Source organism: Spinacia oleracea, chromosome 5 (genome assembly GCF_020520425.1).
Source record: "Spinacia oleracea cultivar Varoflay chromosome 5, BTI_SOV_V1, whole genome shotgun sequence".
In the NCBI taxonomy this organism is placed as follows: Eukaryota; Viridiplantae; Streptophyta; class Magnoliopsida; order Caryophyllales; family Amaranthaceae; genus Spinacia; species Spinacia oleracea.
Genome location: NC_079491.1, coordinates 2268375 through 2292335, shown reverse-complemented (window position 1 = coordinate 2292335; position 23961 = coordinate 2268375). Strand labels below are relative to the sequence as shown.

Below are 23961 nucleotides of genomic sequence, written 5' to 3'. Positions count from 1 at the left end.
AGACTCTTTAACTTTGCGAGTTCTTCAAATCCGTAGATCTGCTAAGAGACTCTTTAATTTTGCGAGTTCTTCAAATCCGTAGATCTGCTAAGAGACTCCTTAATTTTGCGAGTTCTTCAAATCCGTAGATCTGCTAAGAGACTCCTTAATTTTGCGAGTTCTTCAAATCCGTAGATCTGCTAAGAGACTCCTTAATTTTGCGAGTTCTTCAAATCCGTAGATCTGCTAAGAGACTCCTTAATTTTGCGAGTTCTTCAAATCCGTAGATCTGCTAAGAGACTCTTTAATTTTGCGAGTTCTTCAAATCCGTAGATCTGCTAAGAGACTCCTTAATTTTGCGAGTTCTTCAAATCCGTAGATCTGCTAAGAGACTCCTTAATTTTGCGAGTTCTTCAAATCCGTAGATCTGCTAAGAGACTCTTTAATTTCCAGACTCTTCAAATCCGTCGATCTGCTCAGAGGTCTGGATTGTTCTTCCGATCTCTTGTGGTTCGGAAACCTGGGCAAGAGATCGTTAGTCTGCCTCTTAGTTATGACTTCGGCGATCCGTGGATCTGAGCCGAAGTTTTATAACTTGATTCGAGCGACTGTTTGTTGCGAACAAGTTTTATCTGGGTATCGCGAATCCGAGGATTTTGGACGATTCCCTGAAGTGTATGATTTGGTCATTTCTTGCATTTTATCAAGGAATGGGCAAAGTCAACCTGTTTTTAGTCTCGGATTGATCAGATCCGAGGTTGCATGTATATATAAAGGGACAATAAATATAGAGATAAGTTTAATGAAACACATGGTGCCAATGGCTTTCCTCTTCTCATTAAACGACTTACTTGGTTTACAGACAGAGATCATACAAAATATTTCTTGAGAACATCGGTATTCCAATGGTTCTTCAAAATTGTTCCATCTAACTGTTTCAGCATAAACGTGCCTGGCCTTTTTTCGGAATGGATGATGTATGGTCCTTCCCAAGTGGCTGAGAGTTTGCCATGGATCCGTCCTTTCTGAACCGAGGCGGCGTTTCTGAGTACTAGATCACCGACTTTTAGGGGTCTGGCGTTGACTCTTCGGTTGTAATGCTTGTTGACCCTCTGCAAATAAGCTGCGTTGAGTGTCCTCGCATCGTTCCGAGCTTCGTCCAGTAGATCGAGAGCTTCGGACAGAAGTTGGTTGTTGCTTTCTCCTTGGAGCCCATCATACCTGTTGTATGCCTGGATCCTCAAGCTTTCTGTTCCGATTTCCACAGGGATGACAGCTTCGGATCCATATACAAGGTGGAACGGTGTTTGCCCGGTAGCTTCTTTCTCAGTGGTCCGAAGGGACCATATTGTTCCGGGTAGCTCTTCTAACCATTTGTTTTTGTCATCCTCGACTCTTTTCTTGAGTGCATTGAGGATGAGTTTGTTAGCAGCTTCGGCTTGCCCGTTGCTTTGTGGGTGGCAAACTGCCGAGTAAGCTAGGTGTATGCCGAACTGTTTGCACCATTTTTGCAACGGGGTGTTGTCGAACTGTGTCCCGTGGTCGAAGACCATCAGTCTTGGTATGCCGAACCTTGTGATGATGTTCTGCCATATGAACTTGCGGACCTGAGGTTCGGTGATGGAGGAGACAGCTTCAGCTTCGATCCATTTGCTAAAATAGTCGACTCCTACAATCAACCACTTCTTCTGGTTCGTAGCTGAGGGGAAGGGACCAATGATGTCTAACCCCCACTGTGCGAATGGTAAGGGACACAGTGTTGATTGTAGGGTTTGAGCTGGTTGATGGATGGCTGGTGCGAACTTTTGGCATTTCTCGCATTTCCTTGCCATCTGCTTTGCCTCGGAAACCATAGTGGGCCACCAATATCCGGCCCGAAGGGCTTTATGTGCCAATGTCCTGCCTCCGATGTGGTTTCCGCATATCCCGAGGTGGATTTCTCTTAGGATGTAGTCAGCGTCTGTTGGACCCACACATTTTAGCAGCGGAGCGGAGAATGATTTCCTCATGAGCTCTCCTTCGGCGTTGATGATGAACCACTTGTTGAATCTTTTCAGTTTTCTCGCCTGCAGCTTATCTTCGGGAAGTTCTCCCCTTTCTTTGTATGCAACTACTGCGTCCATCCAGCTGGGTTCGGTACGTAAACTGCATACTGTGGTGGGTAGCAAGTCAATGCTTCTCTCTTGGTGAACTTCCACGTGGACCGACCTGTTTAGGTCGACGAGTGTTGAGCTTGCGAGTTTTGACAGTGCGTCTGCTTGCGCGTTTTGTCCTCGGGGGATGAGAATGACTTCAAAGGATCTGAACTTTGACGTTAAGGATTTAATTTTTGCTAAGTAAGCTGTCATGCTGGGCCACTTGGCCTCATATTCCCCTCGGATCTGGTTGGCTACAAGCTGGGAATCAGTTTTGAGGCAAACATGCTCGGCCTCCAGGGATAAGCAAAGCTCTATCCCTGCGATTGCGGCCTCATATTCGGCCTCGTTGTTAGTTGCTTTGAAGCCGAACTTCAATGCATATTCTATGCTTTTCCCCGTCGGGGGGATTAGTACAACTCCTGCTCCTGAGCCGTTTATTGTGGAAGATCCGTCAGTGAAGACCTCCCAAGTGCTTTTCGTATCATCCAACATTTCCTGGTATGAGCACTCGGCCAAGAAGTCTGCCAACGCCTGTGCTTTGATTGCGGTCCTCGGCTGATATTTGATGCCGAACTCTGATAGTTCGAAGGCCCAGGCAGCCAATCTTCCTGACCTCTCTATTTTGTCGAGTACTTTCTCGAGCGGTTGGTCAGTTAGTACTGTGATCTGGTGGGAGTCGAAGTATGGCCTCAGTTTTCGTGCAGCTACCACTACTGCGTATGCGACCTTCTCGATGAGCGGGTACCGAGTTTCGGCCCCTGTGAGTGTTCGGCTGGTGAAGTAGATTGGCTGTTGCTTCTTCTCTTCTTCCCGAAGAAGCACTGTGCTGACGGTTCCAGGGATGACTGCGACATATAAGTACAGGGTTTCCCCCTCCTTTGGTCTGGCCAGTGTCGGCAGTTGAGCTAGGTGGGCTCTGAGTTGCTGAAAAGCTTCTTTTTGCTCCTGTTCCCATATCAGTTCGGGATCCACCTTCCTCGGGACCCCCTTTTTCTTGACTGGTTCTGCTTCTCCCCCGGGGAGGTTCTTTGGTTTCAGTGCTTTGAAGAAGGGGGCTCCCTTGTCCGAGGCTTTTGATATGAACCTTGCTAGTGCGGCTAACCTGCCGGTTAGCCTCTGCACGTCTCTCTTGGTCTTCGGCTCGGGTAAATCCAATGCCGCTTGGACTTTGTCTGGGTTCGCATCGATTCCTCTTTCGCTCACCATGAATCCGAGGAACTTCCCTGACTTCACCCCGAAGACGCATTTTTTTGGGTTCAGCTTCATGCTGTATTTCCTCAGATTTCCGAAGGTCTCTGCCAAGTCTTTAACATGGTCTTCCTCCTTGATGCTTTTTACGATGGAGTCATCCACATAGACCTCGACATTCCTCCCTTTCTGGTCGGCGAAGACGTGATCAACTAGCCTCTAGTAGGTGGCTCCGGCATTTTTCAAGCCGAAAGGCATCATTTTGTAGTTGACCACTCCTGCGCTTGTGATGAATGCTGTCTTTGCCCTGTCGTCGGGGTGCATGAATACTTGATGGTAGCCTGAAAAGGCATCCATGAAGCTGAGCAGTGCGTGGCCGCTGGTGGAGTCCACCAGTTGATCTATCCTCGGTAGGGGATAGCAGTCTTTGGGGCAGGCTCGGTTCAGATCTGTGAAATCCACGCACATTCGCCACGAGCCGTTCGCTTTCTTTACCATCACCACGTTGGCCAGCCATTTCGGATACATGCATGGTTCGATGAATCCGGCCTCCTGCAACTTTTTCACCTCCTCGGCGATGGCTTTGTTTTTCTCTGAGGAGTAGTTCCTCTTTTTTTGCTTGACTGGCCGAGCTTCAGCGTTGACGTCCAGCTTGTGACAAATCAGCTTCGGATTTATCCCTGGCATATCTGCTGCTGACCATGCAAAGATGTCTTTGTGATCCCTGAGTAATCGGATCAAATCGATTCGGAGCCCCGAGCTTAGGCCCTTGCCTATTCGGACGCTCCTGTCTGAATCCTCTTCGAGGAAGATATCCTCCATTTCTTGATCTGGTTCGGGAGATAGGGTTTCGGGGCGGGCATCAACTTCTGCGGGAGATAGGCTGCTCGTGCTTGCTCTTCTCCTTTTTGCCTCGCTTTCCTCTCCTGTAGCTCCTTTTTCTTCCTCGGGGCCGTCCCCTAGTTTGGGCTTTCGGACAGCAGTGTGGCAGGTTCTTCTTGCGACCTCTTGATCGCCTCTAATTCGCTCGGCGAACCCTGCGTCCGAGACGTATATCATCAGCTGATGGTATGTGGAGGGGACTGCTTGCATCTTGTGAATCATGGTTCTTCCCATGATTACGTTGTATACGGAATCGCAATCCATCACCAAAAATTCGTCCCGAAGGGTCTTTGCTGCTTGGCCTTCACCCACCGTGACTGGCAGGGTGATCTTTCCTCGAGGGATAGCTGCGGATCCGTTGAATCCGATCAGAGGATAACTGACTTTCGTCAGTGCTTCCTCTGACTCTTCAAGGATCAGCTGCTCGAAGCAGTTTCTGAAGATGATATTGACGGCACTTCCTCCGTCGACTAACACTCGATGTACGTTGTGGTTATTGAGGTCCATGGAAATGACTAGAGGATCGTCGTGTTTGTACTGGACTCCGAAGCAATCATCAGCAGTGAAGGTCATGTTCGGGGGGTGTGGCTGGTTATCTCCCACTGCGCTGAAGTTGACCCGATGGGAGAGGGCTCTTAGGTGTTTCTTGCTGGCCTGGCCAGACTTCTGCCCCCCGAACACCACTAGGATGTCATTTTTCTTGTGCCCTGTTGCTTCGTAGACCCTCTTCTGGGGTTGCTCGTGTTGTTTGCCACTGGCGGCCTTTTCTTTTTCCTCCCTTTGGTCTAACAAGTATTGTTTCAGGTAACCTCGGCGGACGAGGTCCTCGATGTTGTCTTTCGGTGTGGTGACCGAAGTCGTCATGAAATTCGCACCATTTGTTCTTGTTTCTCCGAGCTGGGTTGGACTTGAGCTTCCCCGGTAGTTTCCACTTTTCATCATTTCTGTTGAGGCTAAAGATCTCTTTTCGGGGCAGAGCTAGTGGAGTGTAGTTAGTGTATTTGGGTTGAAGTTCACCCCTTTTTCCGTCTTTCTTCGGGCTCATCTCTCTACCTCCTACTTTCTCTTTCCCTTTCCTTGAGCTGCCCTCGGGCTTGCTCTGGGCATTCTTTGTGTCTCTCGGATCCGACGATCCTTTCAATCTTGCAGCGGCCTTGTTGAACTCTTCGGTTCTGATGAACGCATCAGCCATTTGGAGCACGTCGGCTATTCTGGAGGGGTTCTTCATTGAGAGTTCGTCACGGAATTTCCCTTCCTGGAGCGCGTGCTTCAAGGCGAAGATGGCCACGTCTGGCTGCAAGTTTGGTATGTTCGTTGATTCTTTCATGAACCTGGCCATGAATTCTCTTAGACTTTCGTCTCTTTCTTGTTGAATTGAGGTCAGTTCTGTTGTGGTTCGTTCGGGGCGATTGTTGCTCACGAACTGTGTGCAGAACCTCTTTTTCAGCTTCTTCCAGCTTCTGATCGATCCCTTTGGCAACGATCTAAACCACTCTCCCGCCACTCCGGTTAGCGTGGTTGGGAAATATTTGCACCAACATGCTTCGGAGTAGGGGCCCAAGAACATTTGCTGTTCGTAGGAGATCACGTGATCCCTCGGATCTGTGATTCCGCTATACGTCAGGTGTGCTGGGAGTCTTACCTTCGGTATTTCCTCCATGATCAGCTCGTCCGAAAAAGGGGATGACGTGGGAGTCTCGATTCTTTTCCCGAGTCTAGCCCTGATGCCTTCGCTTGCCGAGGTTCTGTGATTAGAACGTTCGGGCGTACGATGGGGGCTAGGGGTACGATCATGCCTCCTGTCTCTTCTTCTTTCTCGGCTACTGACCTCGGGTCGCTCGCCAGATTTGCTTGATTCGCCTACCCCGAGTCTCGTGTGAATCGAAGGTCTCAGCCTTGAGTGGACCGAGGGTCTCAACCTGCTGAGCACCGAGCTTCGGATCCGGGATTTGGGGGTGGTAGATTCGCTTTGGAGAGCTGTTGGAGTGGGTGATGGTCTTGTGAACCAATCCGGTTGTTGTTGTGCCCTTTTTTGGGTGTCCCACGTGCTTTCCATCCACCTTGACGTCAGGTGCGTTCCTGTCAAGGGAGGGAGCTCTCGTTCGGGTCTGGACACCTCTACACTGGGTGGCTCGTTCAACCTCCGCTTGGTCCTCCTCTCTTCTCTATTGTCTTTTGCCAATCCCTGCTGCTTCTCATTGAAGAGGAAGTTTTGCATGATGGTCATGGCCGCCGTGAGCTCCTCCCTACTTGGAATTGGAGGTCCTGGGTTTGTGGCGGTCGTAGCCCTACTCGGCTGTGACCTCGCTATCGATTGAGGGTGCTCCTCTTGGTCAGATTCTGAATCTGACCGCACTATCATATCGTCATCATTGTTGTTAATAACATCATTAACCATTTTCGTGGAAAGAGGTGATTGATGTCTTTCAAAGGCTTTGAAGTGTTCTTCCCCACAGACGGCGCCAAATTATTCCGGTGTTGTAAAGATGGAAACAATGGGCTTCGAATGAAGGCCCTTTTGTATGTGTTGAAGATCTTGCTTGCTTGAATGAGTAGAGTCTGAATTCACCTGCACAAGAGCAAAGTCACTAGCCTCGGGGGTGTTTCCGAGGAAAGCCCCTCCGATGCCTAAGTAAGAATGATGCTCGGATTCTAGAGAGAAGTTCTCTAGAAGAGTAGTCTTAAGGCGATAAATTGGACGTACCTTGAGGTGTGAGCCTTGGCGGCCTATTTATAGTGTTTGCATAATAAATGCCCATAGGTCATTTATTGCTATTGGGCCTTGGGCTTTGATGGATGGCTGACTAGCCATTTGGTAGGTTTGATGCTGTTTGTTTAGAGCCATTGGGCTTTGGACTTAGTGGCCCAATTGAGAATCAATTGGGAGCCCAAACACTCTTTTTCCGAGTACTCCGAACGCAAACTCTCCGATTTCGGCGTAAGACTTGATGCTTCGTTTTGTTAGTAAGCCGGAGTAGCACGATGCGCCGGAGATGGAGAAGAGAATGATTAAGCTCAACCATCCTCCTGAAGCTAGGGCATAAGGCATTGATAGTATACCCACTCCTACATGAAAAATGATTGAATAAAATCAGTGAAAATTTGTAATTAGGGTTAGGGTAAAGTATATGTGAGTAATAACAAATGTTTTGAATATTCTGTTTTGGATATTCAATTTTTAGATGTAAGATTGACTCGGGTGTACGTCCATTATATACACGAGTGTTATTTTAATTATGTGACGATGAATATAAGAGTACCTACAATTATATCGAGGGCATTGAATACCGTCTTGAAGAATGAAGTGTGACATTCACTTGATGATCTAATGTTTGCATTCACCTCCATGCATGATAATCTACTAGTGTTTTTTTTAGTGGACTTTTTGTAAATTTGTGACAAATATGAGCTCCTTTAACCTTTTTGACAAATTTGTAAATTTGTGACAAATATGAGATCCTTTTTTGTAAATTTGTAAGTGACAAATATGAGCTCCTTAGAGGATTTTTTAAATTTGTGACAAATATGAGCTACTTAGAGGAATTTTTGTAAATTTGTGACAAATAATTTAAACTCCTAAGATCACTATTATATACTACGTATTCTATCTTAATTTAATCAGTGGATTATTATTCCTTTTTTCTAGCTCGTTAACCATCCAAGAAATGCCATAATCATCATTTTCTCTCGTTAAAACATTCAAGAATTATGCATTATTCATTTAAAATTGGCTAAAGTTATTGGGATTATTAAACTCTATTTTCCCAATTTCCCTACGAATGTTATGATATGCTTCTCCTTATTTCTCAGCATGATTTGACGTTACAAGTTCTGGTACTTTAGTTTTGCAGAAAAATAGTGATGAAGAAAAGTAAATTAAACTCAAACAATGTCAATTTAAAATTTAAAATTTTATATATTATATATATGTATATATAATATATAATATATAAAATTTTAAAGCCATTCACAAAATCACCCCTACTCCTATATAAAGAGAAAAAAAGGGTGAGATTTTACAAAATTGTTATTATGTTTGAGAATAGACCATCTATAAAGAATGCACCGGGTTCTTTTTGCCTCACATATTAAATGAATGGCCAAAATAAAGGCAATAAATAAATGACTTTTCTTTGCTATAAATATTTAGGCCAGAAATTAGAAAAATCATACCAGAACAGGTGAAGAGAACGGAGAATAAGCTAGTAATTAATAAGTACCTTGGAGAATTGATGTTTCTTCTTGATGGAAGTGTACAAGGTAGGAAATATCGGGATGACGCTATAAGAAAACATGTATAAACTCATAGTTGTTGTAAATCGAGTCGATGAATAAGAGTATAGTTGACCTATAATTGTATTGATCGAGGCCGTTGAAGAGTATGGGTGATTTTGTAAATTGCTTTAAAATTTTATATAATATATATGTTATATTAAAATTTTATATATTATATTTTCTCCAATTTGACTTGATGTTTTGTACTACTATCCACTTTGACTTAATGATTAAAGCCTTATTTTTCGTGTATCGTGTTAGGATCTTTTGCATTTATTTTCATGTGCATGTATTTGATTTTAAGCTAATATATTTTATTATTTTTGTGTGTGTAGAGAGAGTCATAAAGGAAAAAGACGTCAAATAATATAAACGGGATTCAATTTAAGTATATATTAAGTATCACCTTCTCAAAACTTTGCCAACTAAACTAGTTGACGTTTGCTTAAGCTAAGAACAACTATGGTAATATGCATGTTTGGAGTTTTTTCTTTTACCTCAAATCAATTCAGTACATTAATAAATAATGACACGTTATCCATAAAAAGATGTGAAATTATTATTCGTCATTCTCATTAATTTGTTGGCATTATTTTCACAGGGTGTATTATGTTGAGGAATCTAATAAATCAATTATGCTCTGTAATGTGTTACGTTACTCCAAAATTCCGAACGAGAAGATTCACAATAATCAATTTTTTATTTTGTTTGACCAACTCTAAAGTACATTATCATGTTACATGACAATATAATAAAAGGGCATCCCCTCAAAAAAAAAAAAAAGTTATAATTAAAAATAATTTCAATTGGAATAGCTCAGACTTTTAAATAGAATTGTCTTGTTTTATTCTTTATCTAGAAAAAATTATTACAATTGAGATAAAAAAAATACTCCCACCCTCCAAGTTTATTTGTCACACAATTAATTCCGAGCAGAGCGAGTATCGATCATAATCCCATATATAGAACCTACAATTAATCAAATTTTCCTAGTATATATAAATACTAAATATTGAATTAATTAATACCTAATGACGATGTTGTCTATTAATTGTTTCCTTAATTATACTACGTATTGACGTATAAGTACCAAGTGCAACAATCCCTAAACTAAGAACTACAATCAACATGATGAACATATGTTCAATAGATCTTCGACTCTTCTTCGAAATCTTCAAGTAACACAAACATGGAATCGTAATTGAAGCTGTCGCGCTAAGTAAAGCTCCAACAAGTGACATGAGACTCCCGAAGAAAGGAATCGTAATAGCCACGACAACTTGTGTCGCGACTAAAATAGTTCGTATTATTATCTTAAAACCTTTGTTTTTCTGGTACTTTGGAAACCAACTCTCAGTAGTTGCTGCAACAGGTTCCATCATCAGTGCGTACTTTGATAATGGACTTATCCATGCTGTGTATATCGCGATTTTTGAACTTATTGTATTTGTTGGTAGGTTTAATGTTATTTGTGATTGTAACGTTGAACCAAACATTAGATATCCTACTATTGCCATTGCTGTATAACATATGGTTGCACATGCAAATCCGATGATTAGTACCTATCACACCAAAAAAATATATTAAACATGATTAGTACAATTATTCCAAATATTAAACATGATTAGTGCCAAATATAAACCACATATTCCATTTATTAATGTTTTTTTCAATTTCTAAATAGTTATCCCATTTTGATTTTTACGTTTACTAAAACCTAATTTGACCATCAGTAGTTATAATTAAGTACGTACGTAATTTTAGCTGGTAAATGTTATAAAAAATTGATGTATTTAAAATATAAATTGACACAATTCAATAACATTTTACATAATAAAAATTAATTTTATTTTTGAGTAGAAAACTATGGTCAAAAGTCAAAAGTGAATAATGGTGAAACTATTTAAAAACAGAGATAGTACTGACCGAAAGAGAGTCAAAATCTATGTAACGAATGTCAAATAGAATGGAGGTAATAAGGGTGTGTTCTATTTACTTGATTTTTACTTATTTCTTAATGAACATATCTTATACAAAGTGTGAACTTATTAAAAACTTTTCAAAACTTATTTTCGTTATAAATTGTATTGGGGAGCCCTTAATTTTACCAAACTTATTTTTCCTGAAATAAACAACAATAAGGTGGACAAAACATTGCCAAAACATGCATTTTAAAAACTTATTTGATGTAAAAAAAATTCAATTTCATTTCTAACATGCTAAAGTTTATAAAAAACATAACAACAATAAACTTTTGAGCAACTGGTTAGAAATATCAACTTTTTATAGTTAATGTGATGAATTGGTTTGGTCACCGGTAAACGTGGCAGAACTACTAAGTGTCTCTGCGTGTCACGTGACACAATCAATTATGGGGGAAAGTAAAACTGAGGGCTAAGAGACCTGGTACACCTAAAACTGGTCTCTTAGTAAGCGTGATAGTCAATTTTTGGGGCAAGTAAAATTGTGGGGCTAAGACACCTGGTATACCAAAAACTGATCTCTTAGTAAGCATGAATGTCAAATTATTACAAGCACATATAAGTACATACCTTGGAAAAATGGTGTTTCTTTTGCATGGAAGAGTACAACGTAGGAAACACAGGATTAGCACTATAAGAGAACATGAACAAACTCATAGCAGTTGGAATCCCTTTCCAATTAATAAGTTCACCTTTATTATGAAACCCAACGCCGTCAAAAATCCCAACCGAAACAACCGATCCAAGTATCAAAACAGCAGACAAAACACCCGTTGCGGAAACATAAGCAAGAATGTTGAGATTATCAATCCAAACTGTCGGAAGAAGTGCGACAGCTATAATCATAACAAAACTCTGTTTCCCACCAATGTTAATGCCACCATGTAAATGAATGTTCATTTCTGGGAATAAGTTGTGTAGATTATCCCCTTCTAAGATTAAGTAACCTGTTAAGACTAAGTAAAGGTCTACGTATAGAACGATTGATACGATTGTTTTTCCGAATTTTCCGAACGCGAATTCGCCGATTTCGGCGTAGGTTGTGATCTTCGGGTTCGCGTCCATGCATCGTTTTGTTAGTATGCCGGCGTAGCCGGCTGCGCCGGAGATGGCTAGGAGGAGGATTAGGCTTAGCCAGCCTCCTGAGGCTAGGGCATATGGCATTGATAGTATTCCCACTCCTATAAAAGTGAAAACGAAAATCGAACTTGTAAGTAAAAAACACTCATAGAAAACATTCATACCGGATCAAGTCAGATGGACCAGAACAGAAATTAGTATGGAACATGTAACTGTAAGCAATGTCAGTTATGTACTACCTCCGTTTCAAAATAATACTTACTCTTACCATTTACACAAATATTAAGAAAAACAGGGAAAGTGTATAAAAAGGTGGATGAATGTAATAAAATATGGATAAAGTAAGGTAGATGTGTAAAAAGGTGGGTGAATTTAAGAAAAAAATCAGTAAAGTAATTGAAATTGAATGGAAAGTTGTGATGTTGTGGGGTAAAAGTACTAATAGGGGTAAAATCAGTATTAAATTTTCATGTTGAAAAATAGAATACATGACAGTGTAAAAACATTATGAAACGCACTAAGACAGAAAGTGTAAAGATCATTTGGAAACGGAGGTAGTAGTATTGTTCCGAGGTTAGATGAGAGGATCACGTACCTATGACCGCGTTGAGGCCATTGAATAACGTCTTCAAGAACGAGGTATTGCCTTCATCACTCGAGGGTTCGATGTTTGCCTCTAACTCCATTGAATTACTCATCTAGCAAGGTAGGTACTTTATTATTGGATGAATCTTTGTTCTTGATCAACCTTCTTAAATAGAGAAGAAGAAACAAATATATAGCACACAAGTAAGAACATTGTTATATTCGATCAGAAAAACATAATCCTGTCGCTGGTTTAAATTACACTATCAGCGTGACTGCTAAATTCAAAGAGATTAAGAAAGAGGCTAAGAGAAAAAAGAGAGGCTTACCAAAGTATATGTGAATAGCTTGAAACTTGGAAGTAGAAAGCAGATAAGCTAAGTGTTGAATGGTATAATTGTGTTGGATGAAATGATGATTAAGGAAACTTGAGCTTTATATATACTAACTTTAATGATAATTTAAATCTAGATTAATTAATTAAAGAGAAAATTTCAGAAATGTACGAACATTTGATAATGGACAAAAATAATTAAATGGAATCTCAAAAATCATTAATCTCACACTGAGATTCAAGATCGACGGTAGCTAGATTGACTCATTAATTAACGGATGACTTAACTTGGTCTAATTGACATTGACCTTTTGTATTTGCGTGGAAAATACTTATGTATAAAACTTTTTTTTTTTATTAATAATTTCGCCATCATTATTTCTCTATTAATGTAGACAAATAAATATATTTCCCTTTATTTCGTAATGTTTACATTCTCAAACATATCTTCTTTGGTTCTTAATGTTTGACTCAATCTTTTTATCGCGGTCTCCAATACATATTTTGTATGTATCATTAATACCATTAATATTTCAAGTCAGTTACCAACATAGAGTTGGCTCAAGTGGTAAGCAGCTTGATGTCGCTTAAGGGAGGTCTCGGGTTCGAGCCTCGCCGTATGCAGAAACTCTTGTTGGGAGACTCACCCACCATAAGCAAGGTGTGCGACACGGGTCGGATCCGGATGTAGTCGGAGCTAAGCTCCGGTGAACCGGGTGTGCTATGCGTAAAAAAATATTTCAAGTCAGTTGCGGATCTAGGAAAAATGTTTAGTGGGTGCAAAATAAAAAAACAGATTTTAGTGGGGTCAAGCAGTTACTTTTATAACTAAATTTGAAGAAAATCCTAAAAAATAAAGAAAACTATCAAAATTTCACAATTTAAGTGGTGTTAATTGACCACTTTATTGCTTAATTGCATCCGCCACTGTCTCGAGTTATGTAATTGTAAAAATTATGAGAAAGTTGATATTTTGAACATATACATTGTGACGAATCTAACAAGATCCAAATGAAAATGTTTTTCTTATATATATTAGTCACAAAATACGGTCAACATTTGTTTATTTTGATCTATTATTAATGATGTCATATTAAGGAACTTATCATTGAAATATCTTATTAATTTTAGGTGATTTTTATGTGGATATCCAGTGAGAAGGGTGTACGAATCTTCGCCGTGCACTAAAGGCGGTGCTTTTTAACGAGTATTAGTGAAAGAAATATAATACGAAATATAATGTGATAATGTGGTATGTATAGGTGTGAAATCATTTAGTCCTAAGTCAAATAACCTATCTATTCTCATATAAAGGCCAATGTTGTACTTTTGGAGTCAAATTTAACAAACTTTGACTTTTTCTTTGCATATTATTAGTAAGAAATAATACATTTCGAAAATAAATACCTCGATCAATATACCACTAGATTTATTTTAAAAAATAATTTACAATACTCAATTACCGATATATAGATTTATAATATCCATAATGCCTCACAAGCGTCGAGAATGATTTATGGATTTATAATGATGTATCTATTCTCATATAAAGGCCAATGTTTTTTTTAGTAGTGTCTCTATGTGATATTTGTTCAGTGACAGTTATTATATGAAAAATCTCCTTCAAAGTATGGAAAACTCGTTTTTTCCATTTAAATCGAAATGTGCCAAGTTATTGTTGTAATTTGGACAAGGTGTTGAGTTTTATTGTTATAAAAACCCAAAAATTAAAATTCATAAATTCTCCACACATTTTATTACGGCGTTTATAATATTTCGACTATTTACTTTTCAACTTTAACCCATTATATAAAAGGAAAGAAAATCATAAATTTCTTAGACCCCTGTGTATAAATTCTCTGGATCCGCCCTTGTTGTGTAAGGTGTGAGGTTAATTCCGTATGCAGTGATCAAAATTCGGGTTGTGTCGAGGTTTAACACAAAAAATCATGCCCAGACCCATGAATTTTGTGTGGATTTTGTAAGCCGAACGGGCCTTTTCGGGCCGTACTTGGGTTCTGATCTAAAAATGCATATTTTAGACTACTCTAACCCGCACTTGTAGGCCCGCACTATAATTGATCAGGTCTACTTGGGAGCACCTCGCCTCATCAATTACGCATGCAATAAACATGCTACACTGCCGCGCAGCCGCTAGTTCAACTCGAATCACGCATGGCTGCACATGGGCACATGGGAACTTCCCCCATGCACGTACTAGTTAATTAGCTCAATCGTTTAGGATAATATATATATATGAGGTGCCAAAAATATGTTAAATGTTCAAAATTGCAAATTAAATAAAAAAAAATATATAAAAAATTCATATTACTTAGTTAATAAATATAAGACTTAATCAGCGCATTAATTTAGCATATCGATCAATATATGTATGATTGTATCTTTTTCAATCCATTATTGTCTACTCTTTGTTTGAATGCATATTATGGTAGTAATTTGAATACTTCTTTGTTTTCCTTTTGGTTGAATTTATAGATGATGTAAACGTAGGAATGTACTAATGTAGGATGCTTGGAAATAATAAAAGGTAAATAAAAAAGGCATAAAAATCAATCTCAAATTTTTTGGATCACGAAATCTATACTAGACATAAGTCAATCTAGTAAACTACACATTTGTGTACACACAAAGTTAATTAGAATAGTCCTTTGAATGGAGACAATGTAACATTTAAGAAAAATATCATGTTGCTTAATTACCATGTGAGAAAAGTATTTTTCTAATAAGTAAAATATACGAGTGGGAAATAATAAGATTTTTTCGTTCATGAATAAGTAATTGTTGATCTCAAAAAAAACAAGTTTTTTCCTTTAATATATTTTACAAAATACTACGTAGATATATATGATAGGGTGTTATTAATTATCGATATCGTAACATTTGAGAAAAATATCATGTTGCTTAATTACCATGTGAGAAAAGTATTTTTCTAATAAGTAAAATATATGAGTAGGAAATAATAAAAAAAATTCGTTCATAAATAAGCAATTGTTGATCTCAAAAAAAACAAGTTTTTCCCTTTAATATATTTTACAAAATACTACGTAGATATATATGATAGGGTGTTATTATCTATCCATCGTAACGGATACAATAATTAAGGCGATAAACATAAGGATCAACCGATATAATGTAATATTAGTGTGTAAGTATGACTAGTAAGTACGGGATGGGTTGGAGGAAACAATAATAATTTGTAATGTCAACGGGTAAAAACTTATATAATTAGAGTCATACATGTACGAACAATTGAACAAACATACACATCAAACAGGTTGTTTAATGAGTCCATTTTAGACGACTGTTTGTTAACCACTAATATCAATAGCATGTACGGAGTACTACTTCCGTTTCATTAAGTTCTTTCCGCTTTGAAAAATGTGTCTAACAATTAAAACTTATTATATTTATCAAAAATTATCATGAGATATCTTGTTAAATTCGTCTTGAAATGTATTTTATAAATATCAACTTTTTATAATTTTTCATCATACAGAATTGGATGTATTAACGGTCAAACATTGTACCGAAGTTCGTACAAATAGTAAGTGTAAAGATCTTTTTGAAACGGAGGTAGTAACTATCAAAAAGAGATTAGCTATAAATGGCTATAAATGGAACCATAGTAATCTTGCTGACTAAGTCAGATTTCAGAGCAAATCTCAGTCATTTTCAATGAGAAATCAATTGTATTTATGTTCTGTCTCCCTATCCTTTTTCATACGGTTTCAACTTTCATAGGTTTCTTGTTTTTCTCTCAAGTCGTCTTTCACATATATGCCCCCTCTTCCCCGCTAGTTGACTTGTCAACTTGTGACGTACGTATCACGTAAACTCCTCTTAAGTTTTACTCCCTCCGAACCTAAATGTTATTCCCGTTTGTCATTTTACGCAGTTATTAAGGAAAAAGAAACATTATAAGATTAACTATTATTAATGTAGTTTAATGGGGAATTGTTGCTTTTTTATTCCATTTTCACAAGAAAACAAAATAGTTGAACCAATAGAATTTAAGGAATAAAAATGCCAACTCATTAATCCATCCAAACTTAAACCAACCAATGAGACTACAAGGTTTTTTATTGATAAACCAATAGAATTACAAAGTTAAAATTACAAGGAAGAGATTAAAAAGGAAATAAAAGAAATGGGAAGATTATTTTGGGACACTAAAAAAGGAAACGGGAATAACATTTAGATTCGGAGGGAGTATATTTTTATCTATCTGTATCTCGATCATGTTATGGTATGTTTGGTTTGTAGAGTGGTATGACTCTGTATGAGGTTGAAAGTTTGAAACTTAATTTTTAATACCATGTATTTGGTTATATTGATTTGGCATGTGTCACATCTACCTCCCGTTTAGATTTCTAAACACCATACCTTGTGAGTTTGAGATATGAGAGATGTTCCACGTTAAACGAAAAAAGCACTTTAATTTATAAACTTTAGCAATTACTCTTACTATTACCAATTGGTTTCACTATTGAAAATTCCATCTTCTTCGGACTCTGGAGTGGATATTGTCTTCCATTACCCCCTACTCGCAATCATTGACATATATAGTTAGATTGACGGACATATAAGATGTGATGGTTCAGTATGGTTCTTATCCTCGCCAATTAAAAAGAAATATAAAATAAAAGTTTAACCCAAAATGATGTTGAACCCAGTGTTTTAAATAGGGATATCAAAAACAGACCCGATCCAACCGATTTCTGACAAAAACCGAAGTGACCCAAAAAACAAAATTCACACATTCAATCCGTATAAGCACAATAACCTCGTACAACTACGTTATCCGATTATACTCGAACTGATTATACCCGATCCGTAACCAACGGATGACCCATTTGACACCCCTATTTTTAAAACCCCAAAAAAAGTAGCCCATGAGTACAAAAAATCAAAATAAGTCACGAAGGAGGCCAAGCCTCAACTAAATGGGCTAATAAAAATGGTCTATGGGCTATGGTCAAGGTTCTTGAAGTGGTAGGCCATAAGAAACGAGAGTATTGGGCCTCTGGAGTAGTTTAGCCCAAAGGCTAGTATTACAGTCTTTGACTTACCCATGGCCCATGGGCCTCAGAGAATGCCTCAAAGGGGCCTTGTTTCTTGGTATCAAAATTTGATCATAATCAATTTGATTCATCGTGTTTGGCATATACCACGAGAGATTAACAATATTATTTGTGATGCACAGATGGACCGTGTTTTGGGTTCCTATTCTATACATCACTGTTTTCGGGGGAAAAGAAACCAGACTTCATGATGAATCGGGGCGTTCTACTCCATATCTTCGTTATTAGTTCTCTTCATATTTATTTTTTTTGATTAGGAAAGAAAACAAGACGGACAACTTTAATCACCCGAATGGATGAATTACATTGGTTCTCTTCTTATGATTATTCCCTCTCCCTTATCATCCGAAATAATATTTTAGGTTGGCCAACTTCGAGGGCTTAACCTAATTTTTCTCTCCTTATCTCTCTCTCTCTCACACACACATAAAAGTAAAAATAAAATAAAAATTTAATCAACCAAAGATTTGCACTAACAAATAAAATGATCAAATTAGATTTACATACCCTAGTTTTCTCTCCTCTATCTCTCTCTCTCACACACACACAAACAAAACAATTGAATCAACCAAAGATTTGCACTAACAAATAAAATGATCAAATTAGATTTAGATTTTCGAAAGTTATCGTTGTTTATCTTAACTTATTAAGCTCTTCACAATTATTAAAAATTATACTTATTTTTCAAAGGTGAAAAACCCCAATAGAAGCAGAAGTTTGTGTACAAATAACACTTAATGGACGTATTAGCTAAGTAATTTCCTTCATTTTACTAAATATAACGTACAATTACTTTCATGTCAAGTTTGTTTTTTGTGTTATATTTGTGCTTGTATCACAAAAATTGTAAAAAACTTTACCAACTCTTTATATGTACATGAACTTTATATACTCTCTCCGTCCCTTAATACTCGACCTGTTTTGACTTTTTGTACTATTCATATAATTCACTTTGACTCTATTTTATTTCTAGTATATAAAAACAAATGTTAGTATATAATATATTGTTGCCTTCATCTTAATATATATTTTCAAAATATTAATATTTTATAAGTTTTTATAATATGTAGTTAAAGAAATTGGTGGTCAAAGTTGCGCATCGGCAAACGTGTCCGATCAAAACAGGTCGAGTATTAAGAGACAGAGGGAGTAATCAATACACTGTTTCTGGTCCTTTTACATAGGTGAGATGTTGATCTCCATCCTCCATGTATCTTCTTGGAGCTTTTCGAGTGGCACGTGTTAAGTAAGTGAGATTGATTTACGCTATAATCGTAATTGTTCTGTAATTTGTACTATCAAGCATTATTGATGTTTCCTTAACCTAATGCAAAATGTTTTTGGGCCAATTATTGCACCAGCGCGTCTCCTGTGAGATCAGTCACACCATCAACTTGATGGTGTGACGAGCGCGAAACCAATAGCGTACCTCCCCTAAAATTATGTATAAAAAAAATAACAGATTTAAACTATAGAAGTAACATACCTAAACTAAAAAAGTACCTCCTCTAAAATTATAAAAAAAAAAAGTAACATGTTTAAACTATAGAAGTAACATACCTAAACTAAAAATGTACCTCCCCTAAAACTATTCCGTATAAAAAAAAGTAATATGTCTAAACTATAAAAGTAACATACCTAAACTAAAAAAGTACCTCATCTAAAATTATAAAAAAAAGTAACATGTCTAAACTATAGAAGTAACATACCTAAACTAAAAAAAATACCTCCTCTAAAATTATTAAAAAAAAAGTAACATGTCTAAACTATAGAAGTAACATACCTAAACTAAGAAGGTATCTCCCCTAAAACTACTCCGTATAAAAAAAGTAACATGTATAAACTATAGAAGTAACATACCTAAACTAAAAAAAAGTACCTCCTCTAAAATTATATAAAAAAAAGTAACATGTCTAAACTATAGAAGTAACATACCTAAATTCGCAAGTGTGAACTGGTCTCACCATCAGTTGATGGTGAGGACAGTCTCATATAAGAATTTGGGTTATTGCACATATAAATTAACCATTATTAATTCATCACATATATATAAAGATTTTAAGATTCCTTATTAATTAGCATAATTAATTTATTATAGTACTAAAACAACCATAATTAATTTAATTATACGGCTTAAGCGGCCACTTATGTTTGTTGCTCAAACCTTTAACTTTGATCGTACGTACATTTCTTGTTTTCTATTGTGTGCATTCATGCATCTTTGATCTTATCATTGTTCGGCATCTGTCTAAAGAGTACTATATAAACTCTCTAAGTCATAACCTAGTTATATTCTGTAATCTGTACTCCTCAAGATCAATAAAACTTCCCGCCCCTCTGCCTATGGACGTAGCTAACACATTGTTAGTGAACCACGTTAAATCTCTGCGTTCTTTAATTACGTTATTTAATCTTTCTTTGCATCCGTTATAACAATCATAAAGTTTTATCGCACCATTATTACACATAGTACAATCTTAGAAGACTCGGTAAAACTGACTCGTATGACTCATTTTCCCGATCAAAACTACATAGCAAATCCTACATTGGCTAATTAGTGTTGATCAACTTATATCATGCTAGAAACATAATAATAAATTATTGACAATAAATTAAACTTAAATAATATACCTCGAAACCAAACAGAATGACTTCAAGTCCATTTATAACCGTAACTGGATTTTGTAGATCTAATTGACTCGTCTACCACCTCTATTTTTGTACGGTGGTACTATTGATATGAAGGATGCATACAACTGTTTTCAAATCATTCTCTTCAAAAGTTTAGGTTCAATTATTCTTGGATTTAAACGGATCTTTTATTATGTCATAAAACTCGGATCAATATAAGAAAAATCTATCTAAATTTCAGCTTCTAATGTATACCATGTGACAAAATGACGAGATTGGATTTGAATTTCAATTAAATAAAATTTTGTAACACGTCATAAAAAGTTTGAGACCGTTGCTAACAATAACATTTGACCTTAATTATTTTTTCTTCTTTGATAATAGTTTTAATTAAGAAATTAGTGGTTTTGATTCATTATGAATACATCCTGCCATTTTCCTTGGTTAAAGATGACGAAATACAAAGGACGTTGTAGTTTATAAGTGCATCTCATGACTCTATCTTTTGTTTTTTCTTCTCTTGTCTAAGGGTTTTGGAGACATGCAACAATATAGCATATGGCTTCATCCCTCATTAATCGATGTGACGATATATATGATGTCGTTACTCGGTAAAATATACTTCTTTCGTTTCACAATAGATGCATCATATTGACTTTTTACACTTATATACTAACTTTGACACTTAATATCGCATTACATATTAATTAAAGTTAGATATTTTGAAAATATATATTGAGATTAACCCAATAACAATTAAAAATACAAAATTTGTCTTTACGTAGTAGGAATAAATGTGGTCAAAGTTAGTAAATGAATATTGGGAAAAGTCAATATGATGCATCTATCATGAAACAGAGGAAGTATATACAAACGAGGTTGTTTTTTCATATATCAGATATGCTAAAAGACAAATACCTTAATGACAAAATAGGAAGTACCATTCATGTAAAAAAAGTACCATTCTGTAAAAAAAAGTACCACTTAATTTCTTTTTAGTCATTTTTCCTATTTTATCTTTTACTATGATATGTATTTGCAAGCACATATCTGATATCCAAAAATACTTCCTCATATACAAACTAAAATAGATCTTAAAATACATAGGGTGTATTACACGCAACCAACTCGGATCTTAGTGATGGCATGGGTGGGCCTGGCCCTCCCAAGTTGGAAATTTAGTAGTGTATTTTTAGTCTCGTCCCCTTAAAATTTGAGTATAATTATAAAATTGTACTACACTAGTACCGGTAGTAAAATTGTTCAAGATAAACCACTGTATACCAGTTTTTTTGTTTGCTTCTACTACGGGGAGTTATCACTGTCTTCGGCGAGTGGAATAATCCTCCGCGGGAGTTTACATGGGTATCTCGAAGGGCAGTATTTCTCCCAGTTGAAATTTTTTCCATACATAAGACTCGAATCCGAGACCTCCCAGTTGGTACTATATTCAATATATACTATTGAATGAAAGAGTCCAATTATGTTGAATGGCAATATGTATCGCCAATTTTCAAAATATGACGGTTGAAATTAACAATATATATGGTCGTATTTAATTTGGAGTAAGGTTGATTTTAGTGATCGAGAACATAACAAGGTTTTAGTAGAAAGTGAAGTAAAGATCACGTATTTGTTTTTGCTAAATTTGTTGTTCTTAAAAACAAATACACGTATTATCATTGAAGTTTGTATTTTAAGTACAACAAATTAATTAGGCAACAAATTTGAGGCCATGTTAGTCAACACCAATTAATTGAGCAAGAAAACACACTTTTTTCGGAGGGGTAAATTAAAGTTTAGGTTACAATATTAATTATTAGGTGTATATAAATCAAATTGAGTAGAGCTAGTTTGAGTTGATCCTTAGTCATATTTAAATCAAATTAAACCATGTTATAGGCCCGTTCATTATAAAATAAATCCGGCTTTATGATTCTAAAATTATACAGAGTACAATTTAGATTGAATCATAAACAGCTTATCTATGACCTATAGTCATACTGATTTTAAAGATTGATAACAAAAACTGGAAACTAGAAAGAAAAAAACACTGACGAACGGAGTCGAGATATATTTCGGATTTGAGATCAAAATGTTAAAGATGAAGTTAGGTTTTGTTAGATCATCTAAAATGGTAGTAAGTGCATAAAGGAAAACTATGGTAGCAATAAATAGGTGCTCAAAATTCCATCACATTTGTAGCTGACTCCCATACATTGGGACGATGCTTAATGAGGTTACAAATTTAAGTTAAGTGCTCAAAACCAACACTTATTTCCAATGTTTTTAATTTTACGGACACCTTTAATTTCCGTATTTATTACCATGCTTTTTGTTTTTTGTGTGTCAATGAGTCAGATGGGCAATATAAAATTATAAAGATGGATGTGGAATTCGAGTCTAAGACCATCGTACATAAATTAAAATACTCCGTATTAATTTTAATCATTTTGCATTAAAATAGTTTGTTTAATCACTATCAGTCTTAATCACTAGACTAAGACTTCATAGATCTTAGTATGCTTCTTGGCTTCTTGTTAATAGACATTGTACACTTTGCATTATACTCTAATGACCCACTTATTATAATTTAATAAAGCACAAAGTCTTTCCTTTTTTAAAAATCATTGCACCATAGATACATGGTTCATTCCAAGGTCAAAAGATTCACAAACTCTCTTTTGATTGTTGAAGGACTTAGAAATCATCACTAATAAAGATGTTTTTCAAGTAATCAACACTAAAAGAATTCCATGAAAGGAAGTTGGCCCCTATCTAAGTATATATATTTATTTGTGACTTTGACTCACCTTCTCTTTGATTGCTTATCATTCTATAATACTTCCTCTATTCTTTTTTACGTGCATCAATTTAGAATTTTACACTTATCGACACACAATTTAGGTAATATGACATGATAATTAATTTGAAACTAATTTTTGTGTCATGAACCAAGATACATTTGTTCATTTCTTCTTAGTTTTTAATCATTCGGGATTACACTTATCGACACACGATTTAGGTAATATGACGCAATAATTATTTTGAAACTAATTTTTGTGTCATAAACCAAGATGCATTTATTTATTTCTTCTTAGTTTTTAAGCATTCGTGAATACTAATTATTTTCCATATAACTTTACTCTACAAAAAAAAAATGTATAACAATACTATGGTTTATAAATAAAATAAGTTAACTAATTGAGTAGAAAATATTTTCTTGTAAAATTTTGTTCAACATTTATTCATACTAAGGTGTAAACTGTCAGATCACATGTCATGTCATTGAACTGAGCAAACTCTTACCGAACCAATACACTATTGATCATATTGTCTGATATTTAGTTAATATCGTTGTATTAGACAGTCTAATAGGAGACGAGTTGATAAAAACTTAACAAGGACACGTGTAGGTGGACGATGGCCAGAAAACAAAGAAATGACAGCAGTTTCCCAGGTGCGGCGTTCGGCGGAAAAATGAAGTGAAAAGATGACCTTAAAATCAAACTTGTCATTATTTTAAAAATCACCACCCATAAACTACACCACCACTTTTATATACCAATAAAAATAAATATTATAATCCATTATAAATTGATACATCATTATCTTAGATTAATATACAAATTGTACATTTGTACTAATATCTAAAAGTGTAATCAATACCAACTTAACTAAACTGGTCAATCAATCACTCTTTTCAGTCCAACCCTATTTTTTAATTCTAATGCATTTCTTAATTATTACTCCATCCACTTTATATATTTAACCTACTTAATTTT

General features: G+C 36.5%; 1 protein-coding gene across 2 annotated transcripts; it reads right to left on the bottom strand.

Annotated features, from left to right (window-relative positions):
- Positions 1-9153: 9153 nt before the first annotated feature.
- LOC110784216 (amino acid transporter AVT1I-like) lies at positions 9154-12626 on the bottom strand. 2 transcript variants are annotated; one of them, XM_021988646.2, is made up of 4 exons: positions 12439-12517; positions 12120-12275; positions 11015-11625; positions 9154-10024 (listed from the first exon to the last, which is right to left on the bottom strand). In XM_021988646.2, the coding sequence occupies exons 2-4, from the start codon at positions 12220-12222 to the stop codon at positions 9491-9493; spliced, it is 1248 nt and encodes a 415-aa protein (XP_021844338.1). In that variant the 5' UTR covers positions 12223-12275; positions 12439-12517; the 3' UTR covers positions 9154-9490. The 2 variants fall into 2 exon arrangements, with proteins under 2 accessions (XP_021844338.1, XP_021844343.1); XM_021988651.2 differs by having other exon boundaries at positions 9201-10024; positions 12120-12272; positions 12439-12626.
- Between the last annotated feature and the right edge of the window lie 11335 nt (positions 12627-23961).